Source organism: Gymnodraco acuticeps, unplaced genomic scaffold, assembly GCF_902827175.1.
Source record: "Gymnodraco acuticeps unplaced genomic scaffold, fGymAcu1.1, whole genome shotgun sequence".
In the NCBI taxonomy this organism is placed as follows: Eukaryota; Metazoa; Chordata; class Actinopteri; order Perciformes; family Bathydraconidae; genus Gymnodraco; species Gymnodraco acuticeps.
Window position 1 is genome coordinate 1,935,166 of NW_022990700.1, and position 26,859 is coordinate 1,962,024.

Sequence of the window (26,859 nt, forward strand, 5' to 3'; positions counted from 1 at the left end):
TCCCTTTTATATCTTTATTTTGTATAGTATGTGATTGTGGTGCTTCCTTATTTCAACACCTCTAAACCATTGAAAGTACTGAAACTGTTTCATTTGCTGTTCTGTCTTTTAACAAATATAAATTATTTATTTTCCATCGGTTGTTGTAACATGCAAAATAAAATGATCCAAGCTGAACTCTTTATACAGTTCACTGATGTTCTCTTTCTTTAGCATGAGGATACACAGCAAGAAAAAAAAGCAACAGTAATAAATACAGTTGCTCAGATTAATAATTTTGTATCAGTTTAGGAACTTTGGAGATAGAGTAGCATTATTTGGCACAACAAGGAGAACATGAGAAACATTTAAATAAACAAGACAAAATATACTCAAAACAATTTGTAGGTCATGTTCCTCATATTGTCCCCGGTTCAGTCGGTGCCAAAGTACCTCTGGCCAAAATGTGTCGGCGCCACCGGGTGGACCTCCGTGGTCAAGATGGTGATATCAGGGAACTCCTGGATTATAGATTTGGCTCCTAAGAAAAAAAAGTAAAATGTATTGCATTAATACAAGACAAACCTGAGAAACTAACAGCCGAGGTCAAACTTCTACTTTTCTTTTTTGGGCCAGAGTAGCTTTTATTTTAGAGTGACGGTGTTGAAAGGGGGAGACAGAGGGGAGGACAAGCAAAAATGCATTTACCATTTATTTGTAGCCAGAGGACTAATCCTAACTTTTGAGATTTCCTCAAATGCTGCACAGCATTGCCAAATGTATTTAAATTGATATTAAAATGCTGTAAATGTCATAACGAGCAAAGAGAATTGCCCAAAAACATTGTACCCTGAGCCACAGCTAGCAGTATGGTTCACACAACAGGTCTCTCATAAAACAAAACAAGGTTGCCTATTTTTCAGCAGCTCCTAAACATTGAATAAGACTCCTAAAAACACATTTGCAGTTAGTCTGAAAACATATTCGACTAGGGAATCATATCTGAGTATAAAAATAAATAATTCTAAAGGTCATTGCTCCAATTCCTTACATTACCCTCTCAGTATATTAACAGTAGGATTGGCTAATATGTTATGTTAACATGCACTTCTTTCTTTGTGTGTATATTTTGGCCTTATGTAGAACCAAAGCTCACAAGGGTTAAACATAACAAAATGTCCTGAAAACGACATATCCACATTAAATGCCATTATAATCAGGCAAGTAGTCATTGGGGAGAACTACCGCTAGACCTATTTGTGGTCTAATTTAAAAAAGATCTGCTGCTCTGCTCGCTCATACGGCTGCGTCAGATCAGCAGTGCCACCAAACTGCATTGTGGTTACCAGCAGTATAATGATGCAGCAGGAGAGAAGGATGGAGGAAAAACTGTGTGTGATCTGGTGGGTAAACAAAAGTAAATTGATGGTAAGCTGCAGTTGCAGTGAACTGGCAGTGGTGGCATACCATGAGGCGTGGAGAAAAGGCTGAGGAGGATAATATGTCTGGGCTGGACTCCGTGCTCGATCAGCACTCTCACCGCCTCGATCACAGTGTTGCCGGTACCTGCAGACACAGAAAATGTAGGGTTTAACGGCGGCGGATATTCAAATGTTTACAATGTCATTTTAGTTTCAGAAAAATGTTAAAATTGAAGCTAACACAATGTAATGTTATTGCTATTTTTGTGTGCACTTCTTATTTTATAACCACCAGCAGGGGAGGGGGTTTTGTCCTGTATTTTGAAATTGACAAATATAAAAATAACTTGGTATTAAATACAAAAGACTCTCTAAATTGAAACATGCTCGATCGATCAACTGTACATTGTATCTGTATCATAATGCCACATAACATAAAAAGAAGGACAAGAACAAAACTAGGGGGCTTCTCCCAAGTACAGCACTTGTACATACAATGAATAAACACAATTAAAAACGTCAACATATACAGTAAACAATGTTTGATTGTGTAAGGGTTAGAATCTGGCTGTTGGCAAGTAATCTCCTCTCTAGGTACTGAGTCTGAGCACTATGCAGCATTTCATTCCTGACCCTGTTATCTGCATCAGTGTAACCATATGTTCTGACATAATAAAAGACACATTCAACCTGGATTAGTGGCCATTATTTTAGCATAAAAATGCTGCTTTCTGACATTGGGAAACCAGGGCTATTAAGATCCTATTTTTGTTGGCTCTCATTATGCTATTCAGCAGCTTGGTGGCTATCTCCCAGGCAGTGTATAATTTCTCCCGTAAGAGCTATAATTATCAGAACAGTGTGAATGGGCTGGTATGATGTGGAAATGCAGAGACTTGCCGGTGAAGGTCAACCCGAGGGAGATTTCTCAAAATGAATAAATACATGAAACCGTTTTTACATTTGCACAAAAATGGACATCTCTTGACATTTATGTGCTGCTGAGGGCGGTTAACGGGAGTCATCATCAGTGAGATGAACTGCACTCAGCCCTGTGTTACTTACTAAGGATAGGGTACATGAGCAGCACTTTTCTTCTGTACACATCAGGGGGGAACTTGGCATAGAAGACCTTGGCTTTCTGTGTCTCCTCATCACTCTGGATGAGGATCTTGCCAATGCGGATGGAGCGGCAGCAGTCCCGGAGACCCTGCTCCATGGCCTCACCTGTGGGGAGACACACAATGCATCTTGCTCAGAGGATGTTGTTCATTTTGATGAATTTATTTATTTAGAGCCAGGGGGCCAGCATTAATTTCACAATATGTGATGTGTGTATAACCCAAGTCCAACTCAATTTTGAAGGCCCTCTTTTCATAATACTGTATGAAATCACAATACTTACAGAAGTGCAGATTTCACTCCGTTCATCTCGGCTCTGCAAGTGCGATTGTCAAGTAGGCAAAATGAACAACACTGATGAAAATCAAAAATGTGTCTAAATTGTGTATGTCTCACAAACTACACTGTGTGCTTATGTCTCTACAAAAATGCACAGTAAAATGAAAGGACAATGTAAAAAAATACATTAAAATGCACCTTTAAAAACATTATTTACATCAATGCGTGCTGCCTATAAAGAAGAAAAAAGCACAGTAGCCGTAAGTTCCTATTTTTCTAGAATGCTGTTAAAAAAAATAGGACATCCTGTATTCTGATTCGTAATTAAGTATGAATGTTGACGTGTCAAGATGCCAGCGCTGTGTAGACTAGATAGAAAACAATAGGTGCATGTGTTTCGATCTGCGTCATACACTGCTAATGTGCGTTGCCTGAAAGATTTAACTAAAATAATTGTCCAACCCTTATATTTTATATATTTCTGCCCTAGAATTACTTTCATAAAAGGATAGTCGGCACAAATCACATATGCATGGAAGACATGATAGATGCACCTACAAAGGAGGGGCTGTAATTTTGGTGGATGTGACACAACAGGTGTAACTTACCACTCCTCATTATGCTGACTCCACAGTTGCCTCTTTCAAACTTGACACCTTCATACTTGTACCCTGAGGGGGAAAATGAAATGGGAACATTCACAAATGTAGCCGATCTGAATAAGCCTGGTAGTCACACAGGCTAGAGGTAAAACACAGGAAGTGAGCCCACTTATTTTTTGAATTGTTATAATTATAATTGGATAGCTTTTACATGGATTAATAGAAGTGTCGGAGCTCAGATTCTGTGTCTGAACTTGAAATCTAGATGTTAACTTTGTTATGAGAGAAAGAGACCCTCACCTGTTGGCGTGGTCACAGTGCACTCCGAGTAGGGGAGCTGATTCAAACCCTCTTCAACTACTAGTCTGATCTGTTATTTGAAGAAGAAAAAGCTCAGAGCTTGCAGCTTATACACATTAAATATGGTGTATTAAGTCCCAAGCTTACCAGTCGATCAGCACAAAACACAAAGTCTCCTCTGCTGGTTGTCCTGAAAATGAAAATATAAATACTTAGTTGCAAACTAAGTACTCAATGTAGTTTTTTACTATAAACGCACCAAACCTACTTTATCCCATCCTCATATGATACATACATGTATGCATTTGTACTGTGTACTGATCCTATCTCACTGAGCTCGTCCAAAATAAATACTTAACCTCACTGTGTGGAAGTTATTGGGATCATTTTTCCACCCTGTCTTGAGGTTTATTCATAATATAATACATTAACAAGAACATCCATAACATTCACCTGTTTGCAACTTACAAATTATTTATCACTTGTATATAGACTCTTATGGCACTACTTCCATTCTATTGTATTTACTTGCACTATTTTTTTCAGTTTGATTGTGTTGCACTGTTGGTGGAGCCTGTGACCTAAGATTTTCATCGACATAACAATGTAGTTATGTACGAAATATGACAATAAAAGCCTTGAACCTTGATTTATCTATTTTTTTCCAAAAATCATCCTATCATATTTGGTGTTCATGTGTTAATGGAATTGATTCAGCTGCGGTTTTTATGACTTATATGTGCATGCTACAAATATTGATCCTTTTTTAAACGTGATGTGTATCATTATTATTGTGTGTGAGTTTATTTTGCAACTTATGTCACTTATATTTTTCAAATCCAATTCCCAATCTTATTTGAACTATGTCATGTCCATTATTTGTAAAGCACTTCAGGGCTGCATTTAAAGTAGGAACAAATGGCAATACAAAAAAGTGGAGCATAATAATATTTTGACTTTCTACCACAACAGATTTGCTGTGGTCTGTACTTTGGTTAAGATAGGAGTAGGGACTCACTTGTCTCTGATTATGGTCTGTAACTCCCGGATCTGGTCATTGAGAGGGAGCAGTTTGAGCTGAGGTCCCACAGTGTCCTGGCTGCCGTCAGTCTGTATGCTGCTGCCATCAGAGGCTTCAGAGGTGGGCAGCACACTACTGCTGCTGCTGTTGTTTGCAAATCGCACTTGCTTCATTGGGTGCTCCTGACCACTGTTGACATTGTTCAGCTGTTGATTGTGGCAGGGCATCCTGAGTGCGAGATCAAGGGGTTTCCTTTCCTAAAATGTGATACAGTTAAATACCGATTCTTGACCGAGTGACCCAGTTTAACCGCTGTGTGCGAGACAAAGAAGACAACGTGCTGTTTTGAAGTAAAACTATCCGAGTCACGCAGCTACCGCGTAGACTGACCTTTAGCAGCACATTCACCAACCTTTTAGATACTCAATCCCGTCGTGTCAACATTAAAGTAGCGGCAGAGAAGTCCTCAAAATGTAACGTAGAGTGGACTAAAGCTGCTTGTCCGCTAGCACACTGACAGGGTTGGTGGAAACCGGATATGACGTATCCGGCGTGTAAACTAACCGCCTTCCTCCTTCGGCAGCAACATGGCGCCGATGTTGGTAACACTGAAATGCGGCGTTTACTTTAAAAGACAGCAGTTAGCGCTTCTCCTTCGACAGACAAGCTCATATCACATTTGGAATAAAAGTCACAGGGAAACGGTGACGGACCCTAAACGCCAAAGCACATATCTGGTGAGTAAAGGGGGGGTGAGGTGGCTGGAGAGGACACTGTGTTTTTGGTTGACAGTCACCACGCAAGGGCAGCGATGGAAAGTGTTTCTAATTTAGTTTAAAGGAAGTTAAAATAGATAATTTAGACAGTTTATTTACAAGAAATGTCGATGTCATTTACGATTGTATAGTCAACAAGATGCTAACAGCTAGCTAGCTGGCTAACTTACTTGTTACTATCTGTGTTAACATTAGCTTTAGTGAATGGTTAACGTTACAGTAAGGTCTGCACTTTGTCCCTTACATTTAACCTAATACCAATAAGTTAACAGTGTATCATAACTCCTATCTGCTTAAACATATCAACGTTTACCAAGCCAATGAGGCTGTCAGTGGACTCAGTCACGTGTTATAAGAGTCAGTAAATGTTAGATAAGACTGTCTGTTTGTAGCTGATGTGATAACTGTGTCATCACGTGTTAACAGTCTGTTATTGATTGTATCAGAACTTTAGTTTTCAGCAACCCAGCTGCCACTTTTTTGTGTGTAGAACTTGGTCAAACATAACACCCCAGCCATATTTACTACCTGTAAGGTTTTAATGTTTAGTCTTTCTTGAAACTCAAAATGGTAATCTTTTTATAGTATTTTAAAAGGAGGTAGTTTTAGCAAGGCTGTTGAATTGTGTTGCATTGTTTCACTAGGTGTTTTCATCCATTTGTATATAGTGTCTTTATACTTTACATTGTACTCTTATATTTTATTCTTTTTCGTATTTCTTGCACACTCAATGTTAATAATATCCTACTTTTTAAATGTGGTTAGCTGTAAGTTGGCCCTTCATAGTGTATATCTTGACATATAGTCTTCAGATATATATCTTTCACTGTCAATATGTACATATTTTACTTTTTAGTTTGGTTTATTTTCTATTTTCAGATGTTTCTATTTATGTTTATTTTCTCTTTTTCATTTGCACATTATGTGCATTGCCTTGTTTACATGCTGCTGTGATGAAAACATTTACCAAATTGGGATAAATAAAGTAATTCTTATATTATCTTAATTTACACATTGCATGAGTTCTAGCTTGGTGCACTTAATAATCTGACGAGTGAGAGTATTTTATCTAGATAATATAGGTTTCCTTAGAAGTTATCACGCTACTCAGCTGGAGCGTTATAGTTTACAAAAAGTAAACTCATTTACAATTAATGTATGAAATAATTTGTGTGAAGTTTATATAAGTTAATAAATATGTAGAATGACCACATAACAAATGATGCAGCTTTTCTGGGATAAGTTGTGTGTAACTTTTAATAGTATGACATATCGTCATAAATGAGAGGATTGATGTGGTGTCCCTCCAGGAGACCCATCCATCTTATATTGGTTATTTTCTTTCAACCAATTGTCTTTGTATGAATTAAGGTCTAACACAGGTTGAGTGTATGTTCAGTAAGCCAATTTTAAACCACACCCACTTTAAATCTTGCATTATCCAACTCTCTGCCTCTGTAGGCGTGTTAGTTGTTTTCTTCCCTCTTAAATGGTGACTGTGTTTAAATTAGGGCTGCTCCATTATGGCAAAAATCATAATCTCGATTATTTGGGTGAATAATTGATATCACGATTATTAAAAACGATTATCCATTTACTTTGAAAACATCAATTTATTGGAGATTTTTTTTTTGAACAGTATGTTTTTAACAGTTGATTACCCTGAACTTTAAGTTTAATTCAACTGAAAAACCTATAAAAAAATCTTTCATTTGAAGAAAAAAGAAAGTAATAATAAAAACATAATCGTTGTTTTCGTAATCGTTGCAAGCCATAATCGTAATTGCGATTTAAAATACGATTAATTGAGCAGCCCTAGTTTAAATTGAGTTACACAGGCTCAAAAACTATTTCTGAACATCACATCTTTATCGTCTTTGACGGAAAGGTAATGGCAATGATTAGTGTATGTCGTATCGGAATTGAATGTGTTGTTTTTTTGTCTATATATTTTGTTTTATTAATAACCTCTTTGTGTTGCATTTGTTCTGGTGTTCCTTATTGTGTTTCAGAGAATTTAAACCCCCATACAAATGTATCAGCAGAAATGAGAAACATTAGTCGAATAAGACTCATGTGTTTCTCATATGTTTCAGCTGAGTTCCACCCCCCACCTACGGACAGCAACATGGAGTACAAACAGGGGGGAGAACAGTCGTCAGATTTTGGAGGCAGTAAAAGTAAGTGTGCTTTTGATTAATTACTGTGAATCATGTTTTTTTTCCAAATGAAAAGTAGACTAACAACAACGCATGTTTCCACAGCATTTGCAGATAACCGACAAAAGATCATGTTGGCACGGAAGTGCAGGAGGAAAGCTAAATGCAGATCCCAAAAATGTGGTGAGTACATTACCTTCTTTGAGCATTCAAACTTAAGGACCAATGTTGTGTTTGCACATCACATGTTAATTTAAAACAATACACATTTATAACAACTGTAATAAAGGTAGACTAAGAGGCTTTTATTATACATTAACTGGTCTCCACATGTGGTACAGGGACCTCAGTTGTGACTTCAACTGTTAATGTTAATCCTCTCTTTGCAATGTCACCTACTGCTTCATTGTATTTGATTAAAGGCAGGTGTTGGGCACAATGTCTCTGTAATTTGCTTGGAGGCTTTGCCATACAGCAGTGTGGTAACATGGTGCCACCATATTGAGTGGATTAGAGGAATTACTGCATATTTTTTGGCCTGCGTAGAGTCCCAGTGGCAGGTGTGTGGTGGAGCGTGTGTAAACAGCCATGTTGGCACCAGTGGACTCTCAAAACTCAGCTGGAATGACAACCCAGGTGTCTCCTGGGACTTGTAGTGTCAGGCTGGACCCCCAGGTCCACCTGGAGACACTGCTGTTGTTGCTGCTCCTAAAACTCCCAAGAGACACCCATTGACATTTGATGTTCCGTGTGTCTGCCCAGAGAGCCATCTTGAGGTTATTATGATTGTCACGCTGAAAATCAAATGCAAGTTAGTTGCCAATATTGGGGATCAGTGTTGGGTAGAAAACTATTACCGTTACTAAAATACAATTGCTATCTCCCAGGACATACTGTAAGGGTAATTCAGGTATTCTGATCGAAGTGTTTTTTTGTTTTGTTTTGTCCACAGCTGAAGGAAGTGAATTCAGCCAAGATCCTGTCTGCAATGATGTCTTATGTGTGGCCAAAGAATAGACCGGACCTGCGGGCCCGTGTTGCCATCTCTCTCTGCCTGCTCGCTGGAGCCAAGGTAAGTTAACAGGCAGTTTCTTGAGTATTAAAGGGGGATGATTACTATCCTACTTATTATTTATCATATAAAGCTAATTTGATCGGCGATGAGCAATGTTTCTTATGAATCCCTTACAACTAATGATATTTCTATGTAAACGTCAGCCTCTTAACATTAAGGAAGAGGCTCAAGTTATTTTTTACGTACTGAGTCTTACTTCTTCCTTCAGCTTTGTTTATGTCTCACACCATAACGTAAAGCCTATAGACTGAAGCAATATGGTTTTACAAGATATACTTTATGACAAGCTTTTCACAGGTCAGACTTCAATGTTCTCCTCTCTTTCTTAAAATACAGCAAACACATAAAAGTAAGACTCATTAATTTAATATACTTTCAGGGTTTCCCACACATTGTTTTTTTCGTCCGCGACCACGAGGCCATCTGCGATCGATTAACTTGTGGACAATGATCCCTCGCTCTACACCTCCTGTACCCAGTCCCGGACTGGCCCTCGGGAGGACTGGGGGGTTTCCCGATGGCCTGGCCTGTTAAGTGGCCTGCCTCACACAGGGTGACTGGCTGTCCACATGATGTGGCCTGCCGACATGGCCACTGTCATACAGATCATAAATCAAAGCCCTTGATTGGTCTCTGTGTGTCATTCAAGCTCGGGATAACCTCAGCTCAGGTGAGGTAAAGGTCTCTCTTGAGTGTTTAGATAGTTCACTTAGTCTAAGTTCTCAGTGGGTCTCAAACGGTTTGTTTATGTAAACACATATTTCCATTTGAGGGGGTAGTGATTAGTAAAAAAAAAAGTTAACTAGGTGAAAAAAGGTAAGATACACTTTAAAAACTTGTTGAGAGCTAAAACTAGTCTCAAAGAGGAGCAGGGGGGAGAGGAGGGAGACAGGAGAGGCTGATTCAGGAGCCCAGACACACTCCCAACTATAAATGAAAAATAAATAAACAAGTTTCAGTGTTTTTTCATATTAGAAATGGGATGTTATTGGTTATGGGCATGATTTTATGATTATTGAAATGTATACAGTTCTGTTTAATATAGGTGTTCCCATAGATCTAGTCTCTTTATTTCCCCCTCAAAATGCACCAGATTGATGCATTTAACTCCAAAATATTAAAAACAAATCTTACCGGGCGAGCATGCCCCCGGACCCCCCAAGAGGATTTGTGGTCCACCCCCACTTAAAATCACATTGATAGGTTCCTAAATACATTTACAATTTTTTTTAAATAGTAACACATGTCCATATGTTTATTTGTGAGTAGTAGATTTAAACTATAGGGCTATCACTATGGGCCCTGCCTGTACCTGTTCGCCCATCGCGTGAAGGGTCTGCTAACAAGCAACCAACAGAAAGGTTAATGTTAATGTTGTTGCACGTCACAAAGGCACGTTACCCCCTCCCCCCATCCACGCTACCACACCCAAGTATATTTCAGATCTGTGGGAAACACTGACTTTGGATTACATTGGTTAGGCCTTACAACAAAGCAGGCTAATGTCATAATTCAGAGGGTACATTATTTCACTCTCTATAGCCATACGGAACAGGTCTACATTTGTAAAGGATATCACTAGTAAGGGCTGTGAATTCTCTCCCAAGGTATATGTGCTGGGTGATCCATTATCTTTGACGAAATTATCCAAAATGCCATAATGGTTGATAGACAGACATTATTGAGGTGTTGGGAAAAGCCAGTAGCTTTCTCCTGTCAGGAGCGGTTGGTAGAAACTGAAAAAGGGGCCTTATATGAAAAATATTTCTATAAAAAGACTATAGAAAGATTATATCTTGAAATGGAAAAAATATCATATATATACCCATAAATCATGCTGTATTCAATATATGTATGTTTACCTTTAATACCAAGTATCTTTGTTTCACTATTTTCCTTATTTTTTCTTTATCTAAAACTATTATAAGCATTATTAATTTATATTATATTAGTTATTGTTTTTCAATACTGTGCTGAATGTTTAAATTAGAAAAATGGCAAAAACTTTCATCAAGTCATAAATAAAGTAGATACTTAATTAATGTTTGAAGTACATGTTTGATTAAGACTATTTAAATAATAAAAGAGCTAAGGCAAGAGAAAAACTGCAAATACCGTACAGTACCTCAGATCATGATCAGATCACAGATATAAAAGGATTATGAAAAAATAAGAGAGCAAAGACAATCACACCTTTTCAAAAATAGACTGAAGCAGGCCTTCCTTTTCATAGTGGAACGGTACATTGCAATGAAAGAGAGAAGGGACAATTTCAAGGTGGTTGCTGACGTCAGTTAAAAGTCAATTATTGAGTGTAAGAGTTCCATCTTTTAAGCTCTTGAAGCGAATAATTTTCTTGAAGTTTCATCAAGAAAATAATGCCTGCGTTCAACAAAGAAGTCTTTATCGGCATAACACATTTCTGCATCACTGACTCGTTCTAAGAGAAGGCTGCAGCATCACTCTAGCTCAGGCAAACATCTTGTCTGGATTTATTATTTGTCTGTCGTTGTAGTTTGTAGCTGCTCGACACAGGATTGATAGGAAAATAGTTTTCATGTCATGACCTACAGTATTAATTGTTGAGGAAAAATAATCCTTGACGGGGAAAAGCAAACAACGACAAAAGACACTCACATTTCTTCTCCAGTTTATACAATGTTTCCAACATTTATCTTATCATTAAAAAATGATAGTAGATGGTACATTTGAGGTTTAACAAGTCACATCAGAAATACACTCAGTTATCTGGTCTTCCAGCATTTGCATTAAAGTTTACTTCTATTTTCAGCACCTTTATCCTATTTCTAAGCATGACCTTTGAAACACTCAAATGCCCAAATGACTATCGGTATCATATCTCATGTCAATAAATGTCAACGGACAATTTATTCAGGTAGGGGAGGATTTGTGATCACGGCTCATAAAAGGCATATTGTATTATTCTAGGAAATTCTATAAAAGACTAGCCAATGTTTCTCTTAAGAAAAACCAGAAGGCTCGCACATATCATTTGTTTGTTGTGATTTCTGGTTTCTTAACTGCTGTACTCGTTGCTGAGTCCTTAAGGATGAACCATCGCCCTTTATCATGGCTTCTCAAACTGCTTACGTCAGCTTGTTTTTCTTAAAAAGGTTAATCACTTGAAAATTGCATTTAAAATATGTTGCTGTCGAAGTGTAAAGGCCCGGACACACCAATCTGACAAAGAACTGACACAGACGGACCCCGACTGTTGCGTCGCCTCGCATCTCTGCGTTTTGGCCATGTGTCACACTGGAACACACCGCAAAGACTTCAGCCGACGGCCAAGAAGCACGTACGAACTGCGCATGCGTGAGTGGCAACAACTCTCCTTACCAGCAGGTGGCGGTAGTGTGTATTCGTCATTCAAAATAGGCAACAACCGGAAGACCGACTGCGTGATACACCGAGAGAAGAAGAACAGACTGTAATATAGGCTGCTTCTCAGGTCGACTATTTTCATTTCCTCGCTCCTCGGTCCTCGGTCTCACCGGAAGTTGATTTGCCTGCGCCATCTTGAGTACCGTCCCATGGCTCTTATTTCTGCCGGAGGACCGAGGAGCGATCATGGAGGAGCGATCATGGAGGAGCGATAACCGAGGAACCACCAGACCATCCTCCGATGAAATCCTCAGATACTCACCCCGCCCCCTTACTGTGTATCGCTCACTGATTGGACGAGGCAGTGCATGCACTGATCTGATGCTTCTTGACATGAGAGCAGAGTGAAGAAAATACATGAACCTCACGGGAGTCACTCCTCAGTTTATACCGTGTTTTGTTTCAAATAATGTGGAAATAACGGGGACAGAGCTGCTGTCAGACGATCAGCTGTGCAGCGTCATCACAAACGGACGTCGCTTCACGTGACGCTCCGGAGGAAAGGACGTCCCATTGCTCTTAAAACTCATTTCCCTGCTTCTCGTGGTTTCCTTGCGTCCCTCCATGCTTCCCTGGTGGGAGGGACTAAACGCAGGGAAACGACGCAAGTGAGGGAAGCAAAGATTTCATTTAATCGACCTGAGAAGCAGCCATGGAGTGGTGAAGTCCCTCCCATTCCGGGGGACCTCCATGGGACCTTATTTCGGAAAAATTATGTATTGAAGTCAATGGAGAGAGAAAGATTATCTTTTGATTCCGTTTGAATTGTGCCACGAATTACACATATGATGTTTGTCAATTTAAAAGATATTTTTGTAAGTCAAAATAATAAAAATGTGTCGTAAAACTGTGAAGTTACACATTTGTTTGTGTGAAACGCTCAATGAACTACATCTCCGTCACGTTAGCACATTTCGCCTCTTTCTTTCAGAATGAAGTGAAAAGTATTAAAAGAGGTGAAAATCACTCCAAGTCTGGCCATGTTGAGAACTGTACATACACACAAGGGGAGTTAGTCGGTTCCGTAAGAACCAGCATGCGGGACCGGCTATACAAGGTTTCAGTGAGTAACGTTAATGTACGCGACTCTGGGATTTGTAGTCTTTCTAGTTGCGTATTTTTCATAGTCTTATATTTCAACAGTTTTACGACAAACTGACTTTTTTGACATGGAAATTATTATTTAAGATTGACAAACATCATATGTGTAATTCATGGCACAATTCAAACGGGATCGAAAGATACGTTTTCTCTCTCCATTGACTTCAATACATAATTTTTCATAAATAAGGTCCCATGGGGCGGAAGTAGAAGGGCGTGACTTCACCACTCTATAAACAAACAACAAATAGCGTGTGCGTTCCATTTTCACTCTACAACGAGAAGCTCATGGGGCTTTCTCGAACCTGTGTCGAGAGCTGGAGTTAAATGAAATATCAGATTTGCCTTCTTAATAGTTTGTTTGGGTCCCTCACTTCCGTTTCGCTTCTCATGCACTGATTCGCTAGCTGAACAGCCAATCAGTGATTTATTTCGCAGACTGCCTTTGGACGTTTTCGGCCGAAAAGGCGTCAGCCCGGGTGAAAAGACCTGACTGTGCGGGACACACCAATCTGAGTAGGGCGTGTCGACGCTCATCGTCGGCCTGGCGCCCACCGACACCGATAATCGGCCTGGTGTGTCCGTGCCTTTACTGTCACAAGTCAATGTGTAATACCATCTCAATACAGACTGATGGCAAAACACAGCAAAGCATTGGTCTAACAGGTTGTTACACGGTGTACATAACCCATTTATTACTATACTAGATGCAGTATGCTTTTAAAATAACCTTTTATATAATGAATTGCATTCACTGCAGCAATCAGTGCACAATGTATTTCCTCTTTCTTTGTTGATGGTCTCTAATTTACACCCTGGAAAACAATCACACATTCACAGCTACCTAAATAAGCATGTACTGCTGCCTCTCAGCATGTCTAATAAGTGTGTGTGCTAAGGGGGCAGAGAACACACACGTGCATTCCAATCTTCTCCTCCTATTTCCCTGCTTGGCTGGAGTTAGCCTCGATTTCTGCCGTTTGTCTGTTTGAACTGAAACCCCCAGCAGTGTGGAGACAATTTTTAAATCAACTGAATAATTATGTGGTTACAGTGCAGCACACCTCTGCACTCCGCAGTATCAGTGACATTTTCATTTCAAATTCTATTATATAGTAGCTCTTGTTTTCGTTGGCCTCAAATGAAGCCCGCTCTGTCTGTGTGCCGGCGTGTCATACTGAAAGCTAAGGCTAATTCTTCCGTAACCTGAAGCTTTTCTCCACTACTTGACACTATATATTTAATATGAGATGACATATTGCTAGGTACAGATCGACCTACAGTTGATTTAATCTCCTGTTGGTCGTTAATGGTTTAAAAGAGCACGGCACTCTGTATCATGTATTAGTGCTGAAATTGAGGACATGTTTTGGCCCCATGATAATAGGCCCGGGCTATTTCTGTGGCATGTTCTGTTGTCTTGGTAGCAAAGATATTGTTTTTCCTTGAGGGGGTCAAAGGACTTCTTTGTCTGATACCCATAATAACCCATTATAAGTGTATACAGGGAGACCCTGGGGATAGCTTTTGCAGTAATGGTGCATTGTTAGGTGTCCTTTTACATCCGCAGGGTCAACATAGGTTAGTTTTTGACACTATATTTATAGTTTTTATACTTATATATATGTTTTTAATTATGTAATTGCTATAATGGCAAAATTATAATGTGCAGAATAGGGGTAAAAGAACAAAAAAAAGCCTTCCCTTGTGAAGAGGTAGATGGATTCAAAAGAAATAGGTTTCAAATGGAAATACTCTGCTGTGTGCTGCTGTGTTCTCTGGCTGTCCTAATGCGCAGCGGACCGCCTTCGCCTGAGTCACACAGCTGTCCCTGTGCTTTTAATTAGCCATAATAACCATTTCAATTCCATTAGCAGGAAGCGCCAGCTACCTCATCAGCACCAGCACAGCATGCTACACCCTGCATACAGCCATTCATATACATCCGTGAATGCACCTGGATGGATTTACTGCCTAGCAATAGTGGAGATCCGTCTTTCTACCCACGCCGGGTGCACAGAATGGCTGCAAACAATGATAATGTTCAATATTAATAATGTGCCAATTCTTTTCTCTAGAGATGAATCTATCAATTCGTCTATAAAATGTCAGATAATAGGGTAAAATGTCTATCGCGGATTCTCAAAGTGCAAGGCGATGTTTTTTGTTATTGTCTTGTAATGTCAGTCTAAGACTCAAAGATATTCAGTTTAATATCAATAGATATAAAACAATAAAAGCAGAGAATTTCCAAATGTGAGATTTTCAGCTTTTGTTTCATGAAAAATTACTTAAATTACTATTTGATTTTCAAAATCTTATCTTATACATACAAACAATGAATAGACCACTGCAGCATTATCAGTTTCTGTTGTTTTTTATTTAAAGGTATGTGGGTATAAAATTATCCTTTAAAAAAAAAAAAAAACTACTGACAACATTTCTCTTTGTTGGAATTCAACAGACCTTGGAATGGAATGGCTGCCATACATGTAGAGTTTGAGATTTAAGAAAAAATTGGAGTGTTCTCTTAATTTTTATCCAGAGCTGTACATGCATACAGAGGTTGTACAGAGGACTAGAGATAGACAAATATAGAGCATATGTCTGTGTAATGGGCTATTTGAAACTACTTCCCCTCTCTTTATTCTCCTCCTCTCTGAATGTTCCCTCCCTCCCTCTCTGCTTCCCCAGATGACCAATGTGACCGTGCCCTTCATGTTTAAGTATGCAGTGGACGAGCTTAACCAGATGTCGGGACACGCGCTGAACCTGAATGACGCGCCAAGCACTGTGGCTACCATGGCAACGGCCATGCTGATTGGCTGTGAGTCCCAGGCTTGTATTTCACTGGCAGGTGCCGCACTCATCAGAGGGGACTGTGGGACTGCCTATTATCTGCAGGCTGACCTTTCCCAAAACATTCATATCAATGCCGATCCGCAGCCCCCGCCTCTCCCTCAGATTATTTACATGATGTGCTCCGTTCTGCGCCTGAGTTCACTTCTATCATCCACGCGGCCCTCTTGTGAGCGCTGACGACTGTGCACTATATCTGCGTGCTCCCAAGGCAAACCGAGCTCAATGCATTTCTAAAGCAGTGGGGTTGAAATTGCTAATGTCCTTTTTTAAAGTGGTTGGATATGTTTTAGTGTTTTACAAGGCTGTTTCTTTTACTTCATCCCTTCAGAGCACTATTATTTTTTCATCTCTCTGTCCACTAGGCACCTCTGAATACAAGACGGGTCAGGGGTGAAATGTGTCTTGGAGTATTAGTTTTCTCTGAGCTCCTGATGCATACAAAAAACAAAAACAAACAAATATTGTGAACCTGACACCCACTGAAAGTCACACTGGCCTTGAGTGAGATCAGCTTGGATGCAATGTACACTCGGCCCTGTAGCCACTTATTTTAATGAGCCCACTTAGGTGTTGCACACTAATGCTGCCTGTCGAATAATTGGAGCACATGAACAGGACTCCAGACAGGATGAATTAAGATGACGAGGAAGAATGAAGGGGATGCTCTTAAAGAAATTATTTTTTGTTCCCCCTTTGCAACACTCAGGTCCCGGCACTTGGAGTCTACTGCGACGGTTGTAATTCGACTGAAAAGGTTGCACAGTGCTCATCCTGCCTTGTCAGATGCGGACACGTTCATTAGATGAGCATTCCTATTTAACGGCACATTACGGCCCCATGAAGAACGGCACACAGAGCGATTATTACCCTGACTTTGGTCTTAGCAGACACGTCGTGTGTTCACACAAGTCGGTGCGATCGCCACAGGAAGGCCTCGTGCCGTTCAAACACAGACCATTAATTTGGGACAGTGCTAGCCATCTGCTTGTGTAACAGTTTGTGAGAAGTGTAAGGGATTAGAATAAGTGACTTTCTTGGAATTAGATTGGTGTTTGTATTGGACTGAAATGCTAACATGACCGCTCTGGTTTTTGCTGTACCTCAGGTAGCTTCCTTAAATTAATCCTAAAATAGGAAACACTGAAAAAGCTTGCTTGCATCCACGCTCATCATACAGATCCGCCAGACACAAGTCTAGACAGTGGTGAGCCTGTTCATGGACTCAACTCAGTCACATCTTTCTGTGACACTCTTATTAAAACCGGCACCCCCTCTTCTAATATTACACACACACACACGCACACACACACACACACACTTGTGTACACTCACATCCTCCCCCCTCCCCTCAGTGTGCTGGCCTGCCACGGTAGTGAGGCTTCAGACAGCATCCTGCTCTGTAATTACAGAGGCTGCTGCTGTAGCCCTGCAGTGCTTTACAGACCTGCCCTGCCACCTCATACAAGCTTTCCCTTTAGAGCATTTGACAAGCCTTTACCCTCGCTAGCCTCAACTGTCTCAATACTGTATTAAATCTTACAAGACAGGAAAGTCAGGGGTCATATTCTTGTTTTGCTGCCTCCTATCACTTTAGAGCTACATAACAGTCTGTGGTGCTTTTCACAGCAGGTGTGCTAAACTCTCCGTCTCCTCCACTATCCCAGATGGCGCATCACGGGCTGGTGCAGCCTTCTTCAACGAGTTGAGGAACACTGTATTCGGCAAGGTGGCCCAGAACTCCATCCGACGCATTGCCAAAAATGTCTTCCTCCACCTGCACAATCTGGATCTGGGCTTCCATCTCAGCCGCCAGACAGGAGCGCTGTCCAAGGCTATCGACCGCGGCACACGGGGCATCTCATTTGTCCTCAGTGCCATCGTCTTCAATCTAGGACCAACAGTCTTTGAGATGTTCCTCGTCAGCGCCATTTTGGTGAGTCTCACGGTGACATCTACACACACAGATACCAATAACTGTTATTATAAGCTTCATCATTATTGCCTCAGCCAAGAAGGTGAACATTTGGTCTCTGTTTGTCCGTCAGCAGGATTACAGAAAAAAAAGGTTTCCCCAACAAGGTTTGTTGTTGTGTGGCATTCATGTGGTGTCGGAATATTCAGAAAAATGTATGCTCAACTTCACTTGAACAACCTTCAAATTGGAACAACATCTAAGAAATGTATATCAAAGTGTTGTTTGAATGCTCTAAGCAATACAATCCATCACCTCTTCATGTTGTTTTCACATGATGACTAAAAACTCATGAACACACGAGGTCTGAAGCACGACTTACAATATGAATGCACCATTGGCCTTGGCTCTCCAGTTGCTACTCTAGGCAAGGCAGAGATGTAGTAGGCAGAGTTCCCGTTAGAATATTTTTTGCCGGTCAACATGTCCGTTAAAGTTGAAATCTTCCGGACAAAATTAGAAAAGTGCCGGTCAAAGGTCTTCTTTGTTATTTATTGAGCTTTAAAACAAATTGATATGATTCGATATTAAACAAACTAATTACAGGAGATTAACTACATTATTCAAAAGTTTACAGTAACTGACAATAACACGGGAATAATAAACGGGGCGCTCTCTCCTTCTCCTGACAGCCCGTCAGTATCATGTAGCTCGCGGATCCACTAATGAGTGACCCAACAGTAAAACTAAACATATCTATAACTAGTTTAGGTAGTTTGAGAGGTCATTAAAATAGCTACGTGTGATATTCTAACCTGAAGAGTGTGTTTTGTCTGCTCACCGCTGCATGTCATCATGCAGAGCTGCGTGTCGACTTGTCAGCAGCAGCTGATCTCTCTCTCCCGTCAGATTAGACTTTACTCGCGTTTATGTCCATATCGATCAAATACTATTCTTGTCTGTCACATAAGTGAGGCAACTGATGCGGTATTGCGCTAAGGGGAAATTATTTTGACCGGAGAGATTTAGATTTGCCAGTCTTCAGCATATTTTACCGGTCATAGTCCGGTAATTACCGGCTAAGGGGAACTCTGGTAGTAATATCTTGTTGCTGTTACTGTTTCATCCCTTAATGCACAGGACCTTCCATCACCTTGACACTCTTCATGGCAGATTGTCCGGAAATTAATTTGCGTAATATTGTCTCGTTTACATTCTAAATGGAATATGAATCCCCATGAACTTTTGATGGCAACACACAGCCCATTAGCGTCAATGATGAATGCCAAAGCTTTGTAGCAGCTTAATGTCCTCCTGTGGAGTATGCCCTGAACCAGATGCCCCCCTCCTTGGCCACCACTGAAAGAACGGCTTGTCTATATCTCTGTGGTAATATTCCACTCTGGACTATAATGTCGGCTTCCCTGTAATGAGGGCAGACTCCATTGCCCAAATAGCTAAAGCATTAGCACGATTAGTTCTTGTAGTTTCCCCTCCATTTGTAACACTCAATTTCATAGTGGATGGTCAAAAACAGTACGTTCTCAAAATGCCTTGTGACGCCAACGTCGGTGTCCGGAGGTCTGATGTGGTCCCGTGACTTTTTATCATAAAGCTTTTGAGTCACAGCATGTAAAGGATGATTTGTTTTGTGTGTGCTTTTTCTCTTCTGTAGTATTGGAAGTGTGGTGGACACTTTGCAGCAGTGTCCTTGGGTACCTTATCAGCATACAGCCTCTACACCATTCTCTTCACTCAGTGGAGGTAACAAAGCAGATGTTTTTTATTATCCGATGTATGTATGTCTTTATTTTCTTATTGCTGGTGTCTGTTATTGCTCAAAAAATATTCACTTTATTTTTGTGCTGACTGTAACAATATTCACTCCTAGGCTGAAATTTGTGCTTAAGAAAAAAAACGCCTACGTAAATGTTGCTCATGTCTCTGCACACAGGACTCGTTTCCGGATAGAAATGAACAAAGCCGACAATGAAGCCGGCAACGCAGCTATTGACTCTCTCCTTAACTATGAGACTGTTAAGGTGAGATCCGACCCCCCGCTCAACCACACATATACACACAAACACCTAGCCACTCATCCCCACCCCCATCCCTTCATCCATCCTTCCCTTTTATCTCCTATATTCTAGTCATTCTTCTATTCATTTAATCCAGGGACATTGACGTTAACCAATGTTTACTCCAGAATAGCGTTTCACTGGAATGACGGCCATTGTCAGAATATTCTTTTCAATCAAGAAATAGCTCTCTCTAACTCTCAGTCTCCAATTCTCCCACAACATCTCCTGATCATAAAAGTGTGATAAAAGTCAGTTTAATCTAGTCTGTGCAGTCCCTAGAATCAAGTAAGAAGTGCAAACGTAGAACCTGTTTTTTAAGATTTAAAATGTTAATTTACTGTTATATGATTCTTGTCATGGTCAGTAGACCACCAGATTGAGTATAAATATTGTCCTTCATATTGTCTGGACAAGATGAATTTCATAGTTGGTAAAATTATTGCATACGTAAATTCCTAACCTTATTTACATTGTCCACCTTTTAGAACTGAGGTGCAGATCAAAGCCAATGGAGCAAGCCAACAAATAAGACAAAGTATATGCATATACAAATGAGACAATGGTTTGTATAAAGAGAAAAAGAAAGAACAATGGAAAACACAAACAAACAATAATAACGACTAAAGTAATCCCCTACATTCACTGCCAGTGAGCCTCATACGCACGTGTATTCACCAGAAATGTTGTTAAATGAATACACATGTTCATTTAATACATATGCATATACATACATGTAACATACACACATAAACACATACTGTATACATACACACCTACATATGCTGCAGATAAGCTGTACCAATAACAGATGGTTTTACTGAGTGTGGAAGGCATTTAAAAAAGGTCCCCTGGCTTCCCTAATCATCATCTTTGTATATAACTGTAGTGCAATGAAATTGTCATGTAGAGACACTATGGTTGGCAGTTATTATGCCAAAAGTGATGACACTGCATTTACTTTACTTCAGTTTCATTCACATAGATGTACATTAAACATTTTGGTAATTAGTTACAAAGTAAAAATTGGCACTATTAACTAAATATATATATACTTTTTAACATCGATATTGAAGGGATGATTATCATAACAGTCATTATATCATTACCTCGGGCTGCACATAATGTTCTTTATTATATGTATGTATTATATACCAATTATTGTCTTGATTAACTCTGATCACAAGTACAAGCGCAAAATGATTCCTTTTAAATCTCTTGTTTTACCCGACCTAGAGTCCAAAAACCTTATTATATTCAGTTGACCAAAAAAAAGAAGAGAGAAACGCTGCAAATCACCACAATAGAGGATAACACCAGAGAATATTTGGCATATTGGATGAAAAAGGACTTATCTATTATCACAATTGTTTGTTTATTGTCTGTATATCTCCTAATCAAGTAGAACTTCACCTTTTTAGCGATTCTGTTCCTTTGTCTGTGCTGTTATTATCTGTCCTGCTCCTCATTTCTTGAAGTGTTCAAATATCCACTGCATTTGTAAATGTCACTCGAGTTGCTACAAACAATGAGACATTTATCACCGGACAGTCAGAAATATTTTCCTGGTTTAGTGAATGACCCGTGTCTCTGTTATAGTTTTGACTGGAAGTGTCTGCTGCCACAGGCTTTGTTTTGAATAGAAAAGTCTGCCGAGAGCCAGGTTAGTTTATTGGTGAGTGTTCCCTCCGATATCTGACTGATGAGAAGTGGTGTGGTTGTAAACATTGCTTTATACTTTTCTCAGTAGCTCGGTTATCCTGGATCCTCATCTTTCTGGGTAACATCATTGTGCACAGGACGCATACAATTACACGTATTACCATCCGGTTCTGGGTGTGTTGTTGGGCTATACTAAATATATTTTTTGTACCCATGTTATTTTCCTTGCTGTATTATTTTTGCGTCCTGTTTTTTCTTAGCGTTTTGTTCTGTGTTATTTTGTGTCATCTGTGCCAATGCGGCCGGATTTAGCATCACTCTGAGCTGTGAGTGTGCATATGTAATTAGATCTCCGCCCACTCAGAAATCCGTTCCACTTTCACAAAGGGCTGGATGAGAACCTGAACGCGGTGCCTTGCACTGCTTCGGTTTGTGCTACTCTCTCTCTCTCTCTCTCTCTCTCTCTCTCTCTCTCTCTCTCTCTCTCTCTCTCTCTCTCTCTCTCTCTCTCTCTCTCTCTCTCTCTCTCTTCTCTCTCTCTCTCTCTCTCTCTCTCTCTCTCTCTCTCTCTCCCCTTGCATTTCTCTATATGCAAATCAGTGGCAAGTCGGTATCGGCACAGCACCACTGCCGTTAGCTAGAGAAGCAAATCGCCCACTTAACCAGAGCAGAGGAACAATAGTGCAAACTAAACAAACAGCAATATTAGGTAATTGGCAGCAGAGTTGAGGAGGGTCGTTCTTATGATCATGGCGTAGTTTTATGTGCTGAAAGTAAGAGGTGTGTGTTCTGGCTGATTCATAGGGCTTTCTTATACTTTAAATGATGGCTGTGTGTCTTGGTGAAAATTAGTGCTGCTTGTGTGGTGCTACACTGAAGAGCTGTGTGTGCTTTGTTGTTGTCTGTGTGAGCTGCAACAGATGTAAATTCAGAGGCTGACGATGCCAATGATGAATACTCTGCAACGATTCTTGTTTAACTTGCAAGCGATGTTCCCTTACAATTATAATTGCCTAATATTTTCCAAACTGTTATTTGGCCATAATCACTATCTTCTGCCAAAGCTGCTTTGCTAAGCAGGCTCTGGATTCTGTTTTACCGCCCTCTACATTCTCTGTGGGGATGAGACGAAGATGCAGAGAGAAGAAAAATAGTTTTAGAGGCCGACTGAGACCCAGACTACGCCCAGAGCGGTCACAGAGAACAAATGCAGCCTTGAGGCAGGGTGCGCTTAAGTGTCTATCTGCCCGACACTGCTCTACATGCTTCCTTAAACTTTAACCTTAACCATATTTTGTGTCTCTCCCTCTCCCTCTCCCTCTCCCAACTTTCCTTTCTTGTGTGAATCCTTTTTGCCATCTCCTTGCCCTGTGGCCCCTTCTCCCCTCCCTCTCTGCATGTTTCTCAACTCGGCTGCAGTACTTCAACAACGAGAAATATGAAGCTGAAAAGTACGACTCATACCTGAAGATCTACGAGTCATCCTCTTTAAAAACCACTTACACACTCGCCATGCTCAACTTTGGCCAGAGTGTCATCTTTAGTGTCGGCCTCACCACCATCATGGTGCTGGCCAGCAAGGGCATTGCATCAGGTAAGTGTCTCTCTGTCCCTGTGTGTGTGTATAAACCATGAACAACATGTGTAGTGTAAGCAAAGGCATACATTCATGACCTGAATTTACTTCTGCATGCCCATGTTCTGAGTCCATAGCACGATTACAAAACAAACATTCTGCATTTGGAAATAAAGAACGCTTGAAAAAAATGTATAAGTAAATCATGTGGTTGGATGAAAAACGACAAGTATAAACCTGACTGAACTGGATAATAGAAACTAAATGAGAACAAAGCACAGCAAGCATGAAAAAGTGGCTTGAACAGGAAATATAACAGCCTTGATGCAGAAAATGAAATCACAGCGGGTGGAGATGGATTCACAATTTGAAAGAGGAAATGTTTTGTTGTTTAGATTGTGTCTCCCAAGATACATGCATCATACAATAGAGAATGATGTGCACATCTGTAAGTTGCTGTGTGGCTGTGGTGTAGGTTCGATGACAGTGGGAGACCTGGTGATGGTGAACGGGCTGCTCTTCCAGCTCTCCCTCCCCCTCAACTTCCTGGGCACGGTGTACAGAGAGACCAGGCAGGCCCTGATCGACATGAACACTCTCTTCACCCTGCTCAGCATCGACACCAAGATCAAGGTAACTTGTCAGTATGACATGCACTCATTGTAGCAGTACATTGCAAAACAAATGTTTTTTTTACATTTTGCCTGAGTCTACCAAGAGGGAACAGTAGACTTGGAGACAATAGAAGGTTCATACGGAGTTCAATTTAAAATGTGAAAACTCGATTTACTGAGATTTCTTTCTCCAGTAGCAGCACATAATGGTGGTGAAAGATTTGAACACAGGACTTATATTGCCGCATGTGCTGAGAGAACATATTAATGACATGTTGGGATGTTATTGCAGCAGGATTGTTTTTTGGGTATTTTTTCAGGATATGAACTTGTTGCAAATGCTGCTTTCTTTCCTTTTTCGGTTTTCAAACCCTTGTTTGTCTCAATCATTGATTTGAGGGATGTTATTGAAATAACTGAACACTTAAGTAAGCTTGTTTTATTTCTGTAGATAGTTCCATAAAGATATATGATCTGAGCAAAAATAATCCCTGACTAGAAAATGCTGTAAATATATATGAGAGTTGTGGTGGTGGTTGTTGTTGTTGTTGTGTAGAGCATCTGCTGATCAGTGATAAGGCTGTAGGGTTGTGGTATGTTTATGTATCAGCTGTTTTTTGTTGAACTTACTCTGGTTCAGTTTGGCCTATTTCATTACATTTTGTTAACTAAACATGGACTCGTGCCATTAAGTTCTGTGCTCTTCAGCATCCCCTTGCAATTGCTCTATTGGCCTGTAGGGCTGACAAGCAAGTTGTAATTGATTGTTCTATAACGTAGTATCCTATATGCCACAAATTTGGCATTTTATTTCTTGAATGATTATCAAAAATAATGCTGATCAATCCAGTGTTAGTGCCAAACACATGTAATGCCATTTATATGGTGTTGCTGTCACTATGTAACCACTATCCAAATGTACAAAAAGACAGCCATATTCAAGACAATATTCTGTTCATTAACTTAAAATATGCCAAAAACTAACATGTTAATCAATAGTCATCATACCTATCAATTGTTGTTGTTGTTTTTTACACAACAGCCCATCTTGCATCAGAAGAGCACATTTAAGTGCAAATGTGCAGCTGCTGCCTCTAACAATATGAATGCCATTTCTGTCTCGAGCCTGTAATTATAGTAGGAGAAATGAATCTGTCCAGTTATTTTTCACCCATCAGTAATACTCCTCTCCATTGTGATTCCCTGTGGAATGGCAGTGCCCAGCAGGCCATTACTGTCTGAATGCTTTTTCCCCCGTGGAACACATTGGCTTATTATGTAGATGCAAAATCATTTAAAACACCCCCTTACTTGAAACTGCTCCACAAAATAAAAAAATTAATCCTTTTGGCTTTTTTCCCATGTTGGGGGTGTGTGAAATTATCATTTGTTTATACTAATGGACTAGGAGTTATTTGTATTAATTGTCTGAGGTCGATAGTGGGTGATTATGTTGTTGTTAGATAGTAAAGAAGCAGAGCAGGCTTTTACTCTCAGAGCGAGGACAGCGCTGCATTCACTGCTGACCTTGGCTGCATCTCAGCGCTATGGCTCGGCTCAGTATGTACCGAAAGTTTTCAGTCGCCATGAAGGGCGGCGTCTGAAGATTCAGTTGAAACGACCTCTGGAATTTGCTGTGAATGTGTGTGCTTTATGCAATCCATTCCATGTTGGCTATGTGCTCCAGCGTTATACTTCTTTACAAGGTGTTGGAGTAACGTTGCATCATGCCGGGCCTCGTCTGCCAGGGGCTGTTCTGATTCAGTCTCCTCTCTCTCGGTTTCGTCTCTCTCAACCCTCTGATGCTTTTCTCTAGGAGAAGGATCTCGCCCCGCTTTTAAGCATCACACCGCAGGAGGCCACCATTCGCTTCGAAGATGTCTACTTCGAATACCTGGAGGGCCAGAAAGTCTTAAACGGAGTGTCCTTCGAAGTGCCTGCTGGGAAGAAAGTGGCTATCGTTGGTGGCAGCGGGTCAGGGTAGGTCACTGTTAAACCTTTAGCCAGTTGTGTCATTGCATTTGTGTTATTCCATTAGATTAGATGTTCTTTTTTGTCCCCAAAGGGAACGTCACTGTTCCCAGGTCTCTGCCATACTCACAGATGTGATTTGTGCAGACAGTGTTATCATCAGATATCATCAGCACACTGTTTGGGGGGGGGGGGGGACAGAATGATGCTGACGATTTGTTCCACGTCTGTTTGCAGGAAGAGCACCATTGTGCGGCTGTTGTTCCGCTTCTTTGAGCCTCAGCAGGGGAACATCTACATCGGGGGGCAGAATATCCGAGACGTCGGCCTTGACAGCCTGAGGAGGTCTTTGGGGGTCGTACCTCAGGTCAGAGACACTCCAACACAATGACATCAACAAAAACAAACAAATACAAGTCTTATTTTTTTTCCAAACAATGTTGGTGTAAATGTAATATGTTAACATATTATTGCTAATAATATACAACAAGGGGGCAGCATAGAACAAAGTAACGTTGACAGTACACAACAGCATCAGAAATAAACTGAATTTAGTTTTTTACTGCAGTGAGCTCAGAGGCAGATCTGAACAGATGGTACATAAACAGTGTTTTTGTCATTTGCCTTGGTTCTCTTTCTCCCTCTTACCCTTGTTTTTGTATCTTCAGTCCTCTGTTTCCGACTCTGCTGCAATACATTTTTTACATATTTTGTTCTCTAACCGTGTTGTTGTCAGGATGCTGTTCTGTTCCACAACACCATCTTCTACAACCTGCAGTATGGCAACATCAACGCCACACCGGAGGAGGTCTACCAAGTTGCACGACTAGCAGGCATCCATGACGCCATCCTCAGGATGCCCCATGGCTACGAGACCCAAGTGGGAGAGCGGGGTCTCAAGCTGTCAGGTCTGCTGCACCATCATGACTCCTATTTAAATATGG

At 40.4% G+C, this 26,859-nt stretch overlaps 2 protein-coding genes across 3 annotated transcripts in view; one reads left to right on the plus strand and one right to left on the minus strand.

Annotated features, from left to right (window-relative positions):
* Positions 1-5,268, minus strand: uprt (uracil phosphoribosyltransferase (FUR1) homolog (S. cerevisiae)). Its single transcript, XM_034231207.1, has 8 exons — positions 5,137-5,268; positions 4,722-4,981; positions 3,851-3,893; positions 3,704-3,773; positions 3,410-3,472; positions 2,466-2,627; positions 1,447-1,545; positions 1-520 (listed from the first exon to the last, which is right to left on the minus strand). The coding sequence occupies exons 2-8, from the start codon at positions 4,949-4,951 to the stop codon at positions 414-416; spliced, it is 774 nt and encodes a 257-aa protein (XP_034087098.1). The 5' UTR covers positions 4,952-4,981; positions 5,137-5,268; the 3' UTR covers positions 1-413.
* abcb7 (ATP-binding cassette, sub-family B (MDR/TAP), member 7) overlaps positions 5,193-26,859 on the plus strand; it is a 27,030-nt gene continuing 5,363 nt past the window's right edge. Inside the window, exons 1-13 of one of the 2 annotated variants that reach the window (XM_034231202.1) lie at positions 5,193-5,461; positions 7,597-7,680; positions 7,765-7,842; positions 8,612-8,731; positions 15,935-16,067; positions 17,767-18,035; positions 19,690-19,778; positions 19,969-20,056; positions 23,174-23,348; positions 23,806-23,963; positions 25,761-25,924; positions 26,153-26,282; positions 26,652-26,823. In XM_034231202.1, coding sequence (XP_034087093.1) covers positions 5,312-5,461; positions 7,597-7,680; positions 7,765-7,842; positions 8,612-8,731; positions 15,935-16,067; positions 17,767-18,035; positions 19,690-19,778; positions 19,969-20,056; positions 23,174-23,348; positions 23,806-23,963; positions 25,761-25,924; positions 26,153-26,282; positions 26,652-26,823 — 1,810 coding nt within the window. In that variant the 5' untranslated portion in view covers positions 5,193-5,311. Of the gene's footprint in view, positions 5,462-7,512; positions 7,681-7,764; positions 7,843-8,611; positions 8,732-15,934; positions 16,068-17,766; positions 18,036-19,689; positions 19,779-19,968; positions 20,057-23,173; positions 23,349-23,805; positions 23,964-25,760; positions 25,925-26,152; positions 26,283-26,651; positions 26,824-26,859 lie in introns of both variants that reach the window. The other variant, XM_034231205.1, reaches the window with a different exon arrangement.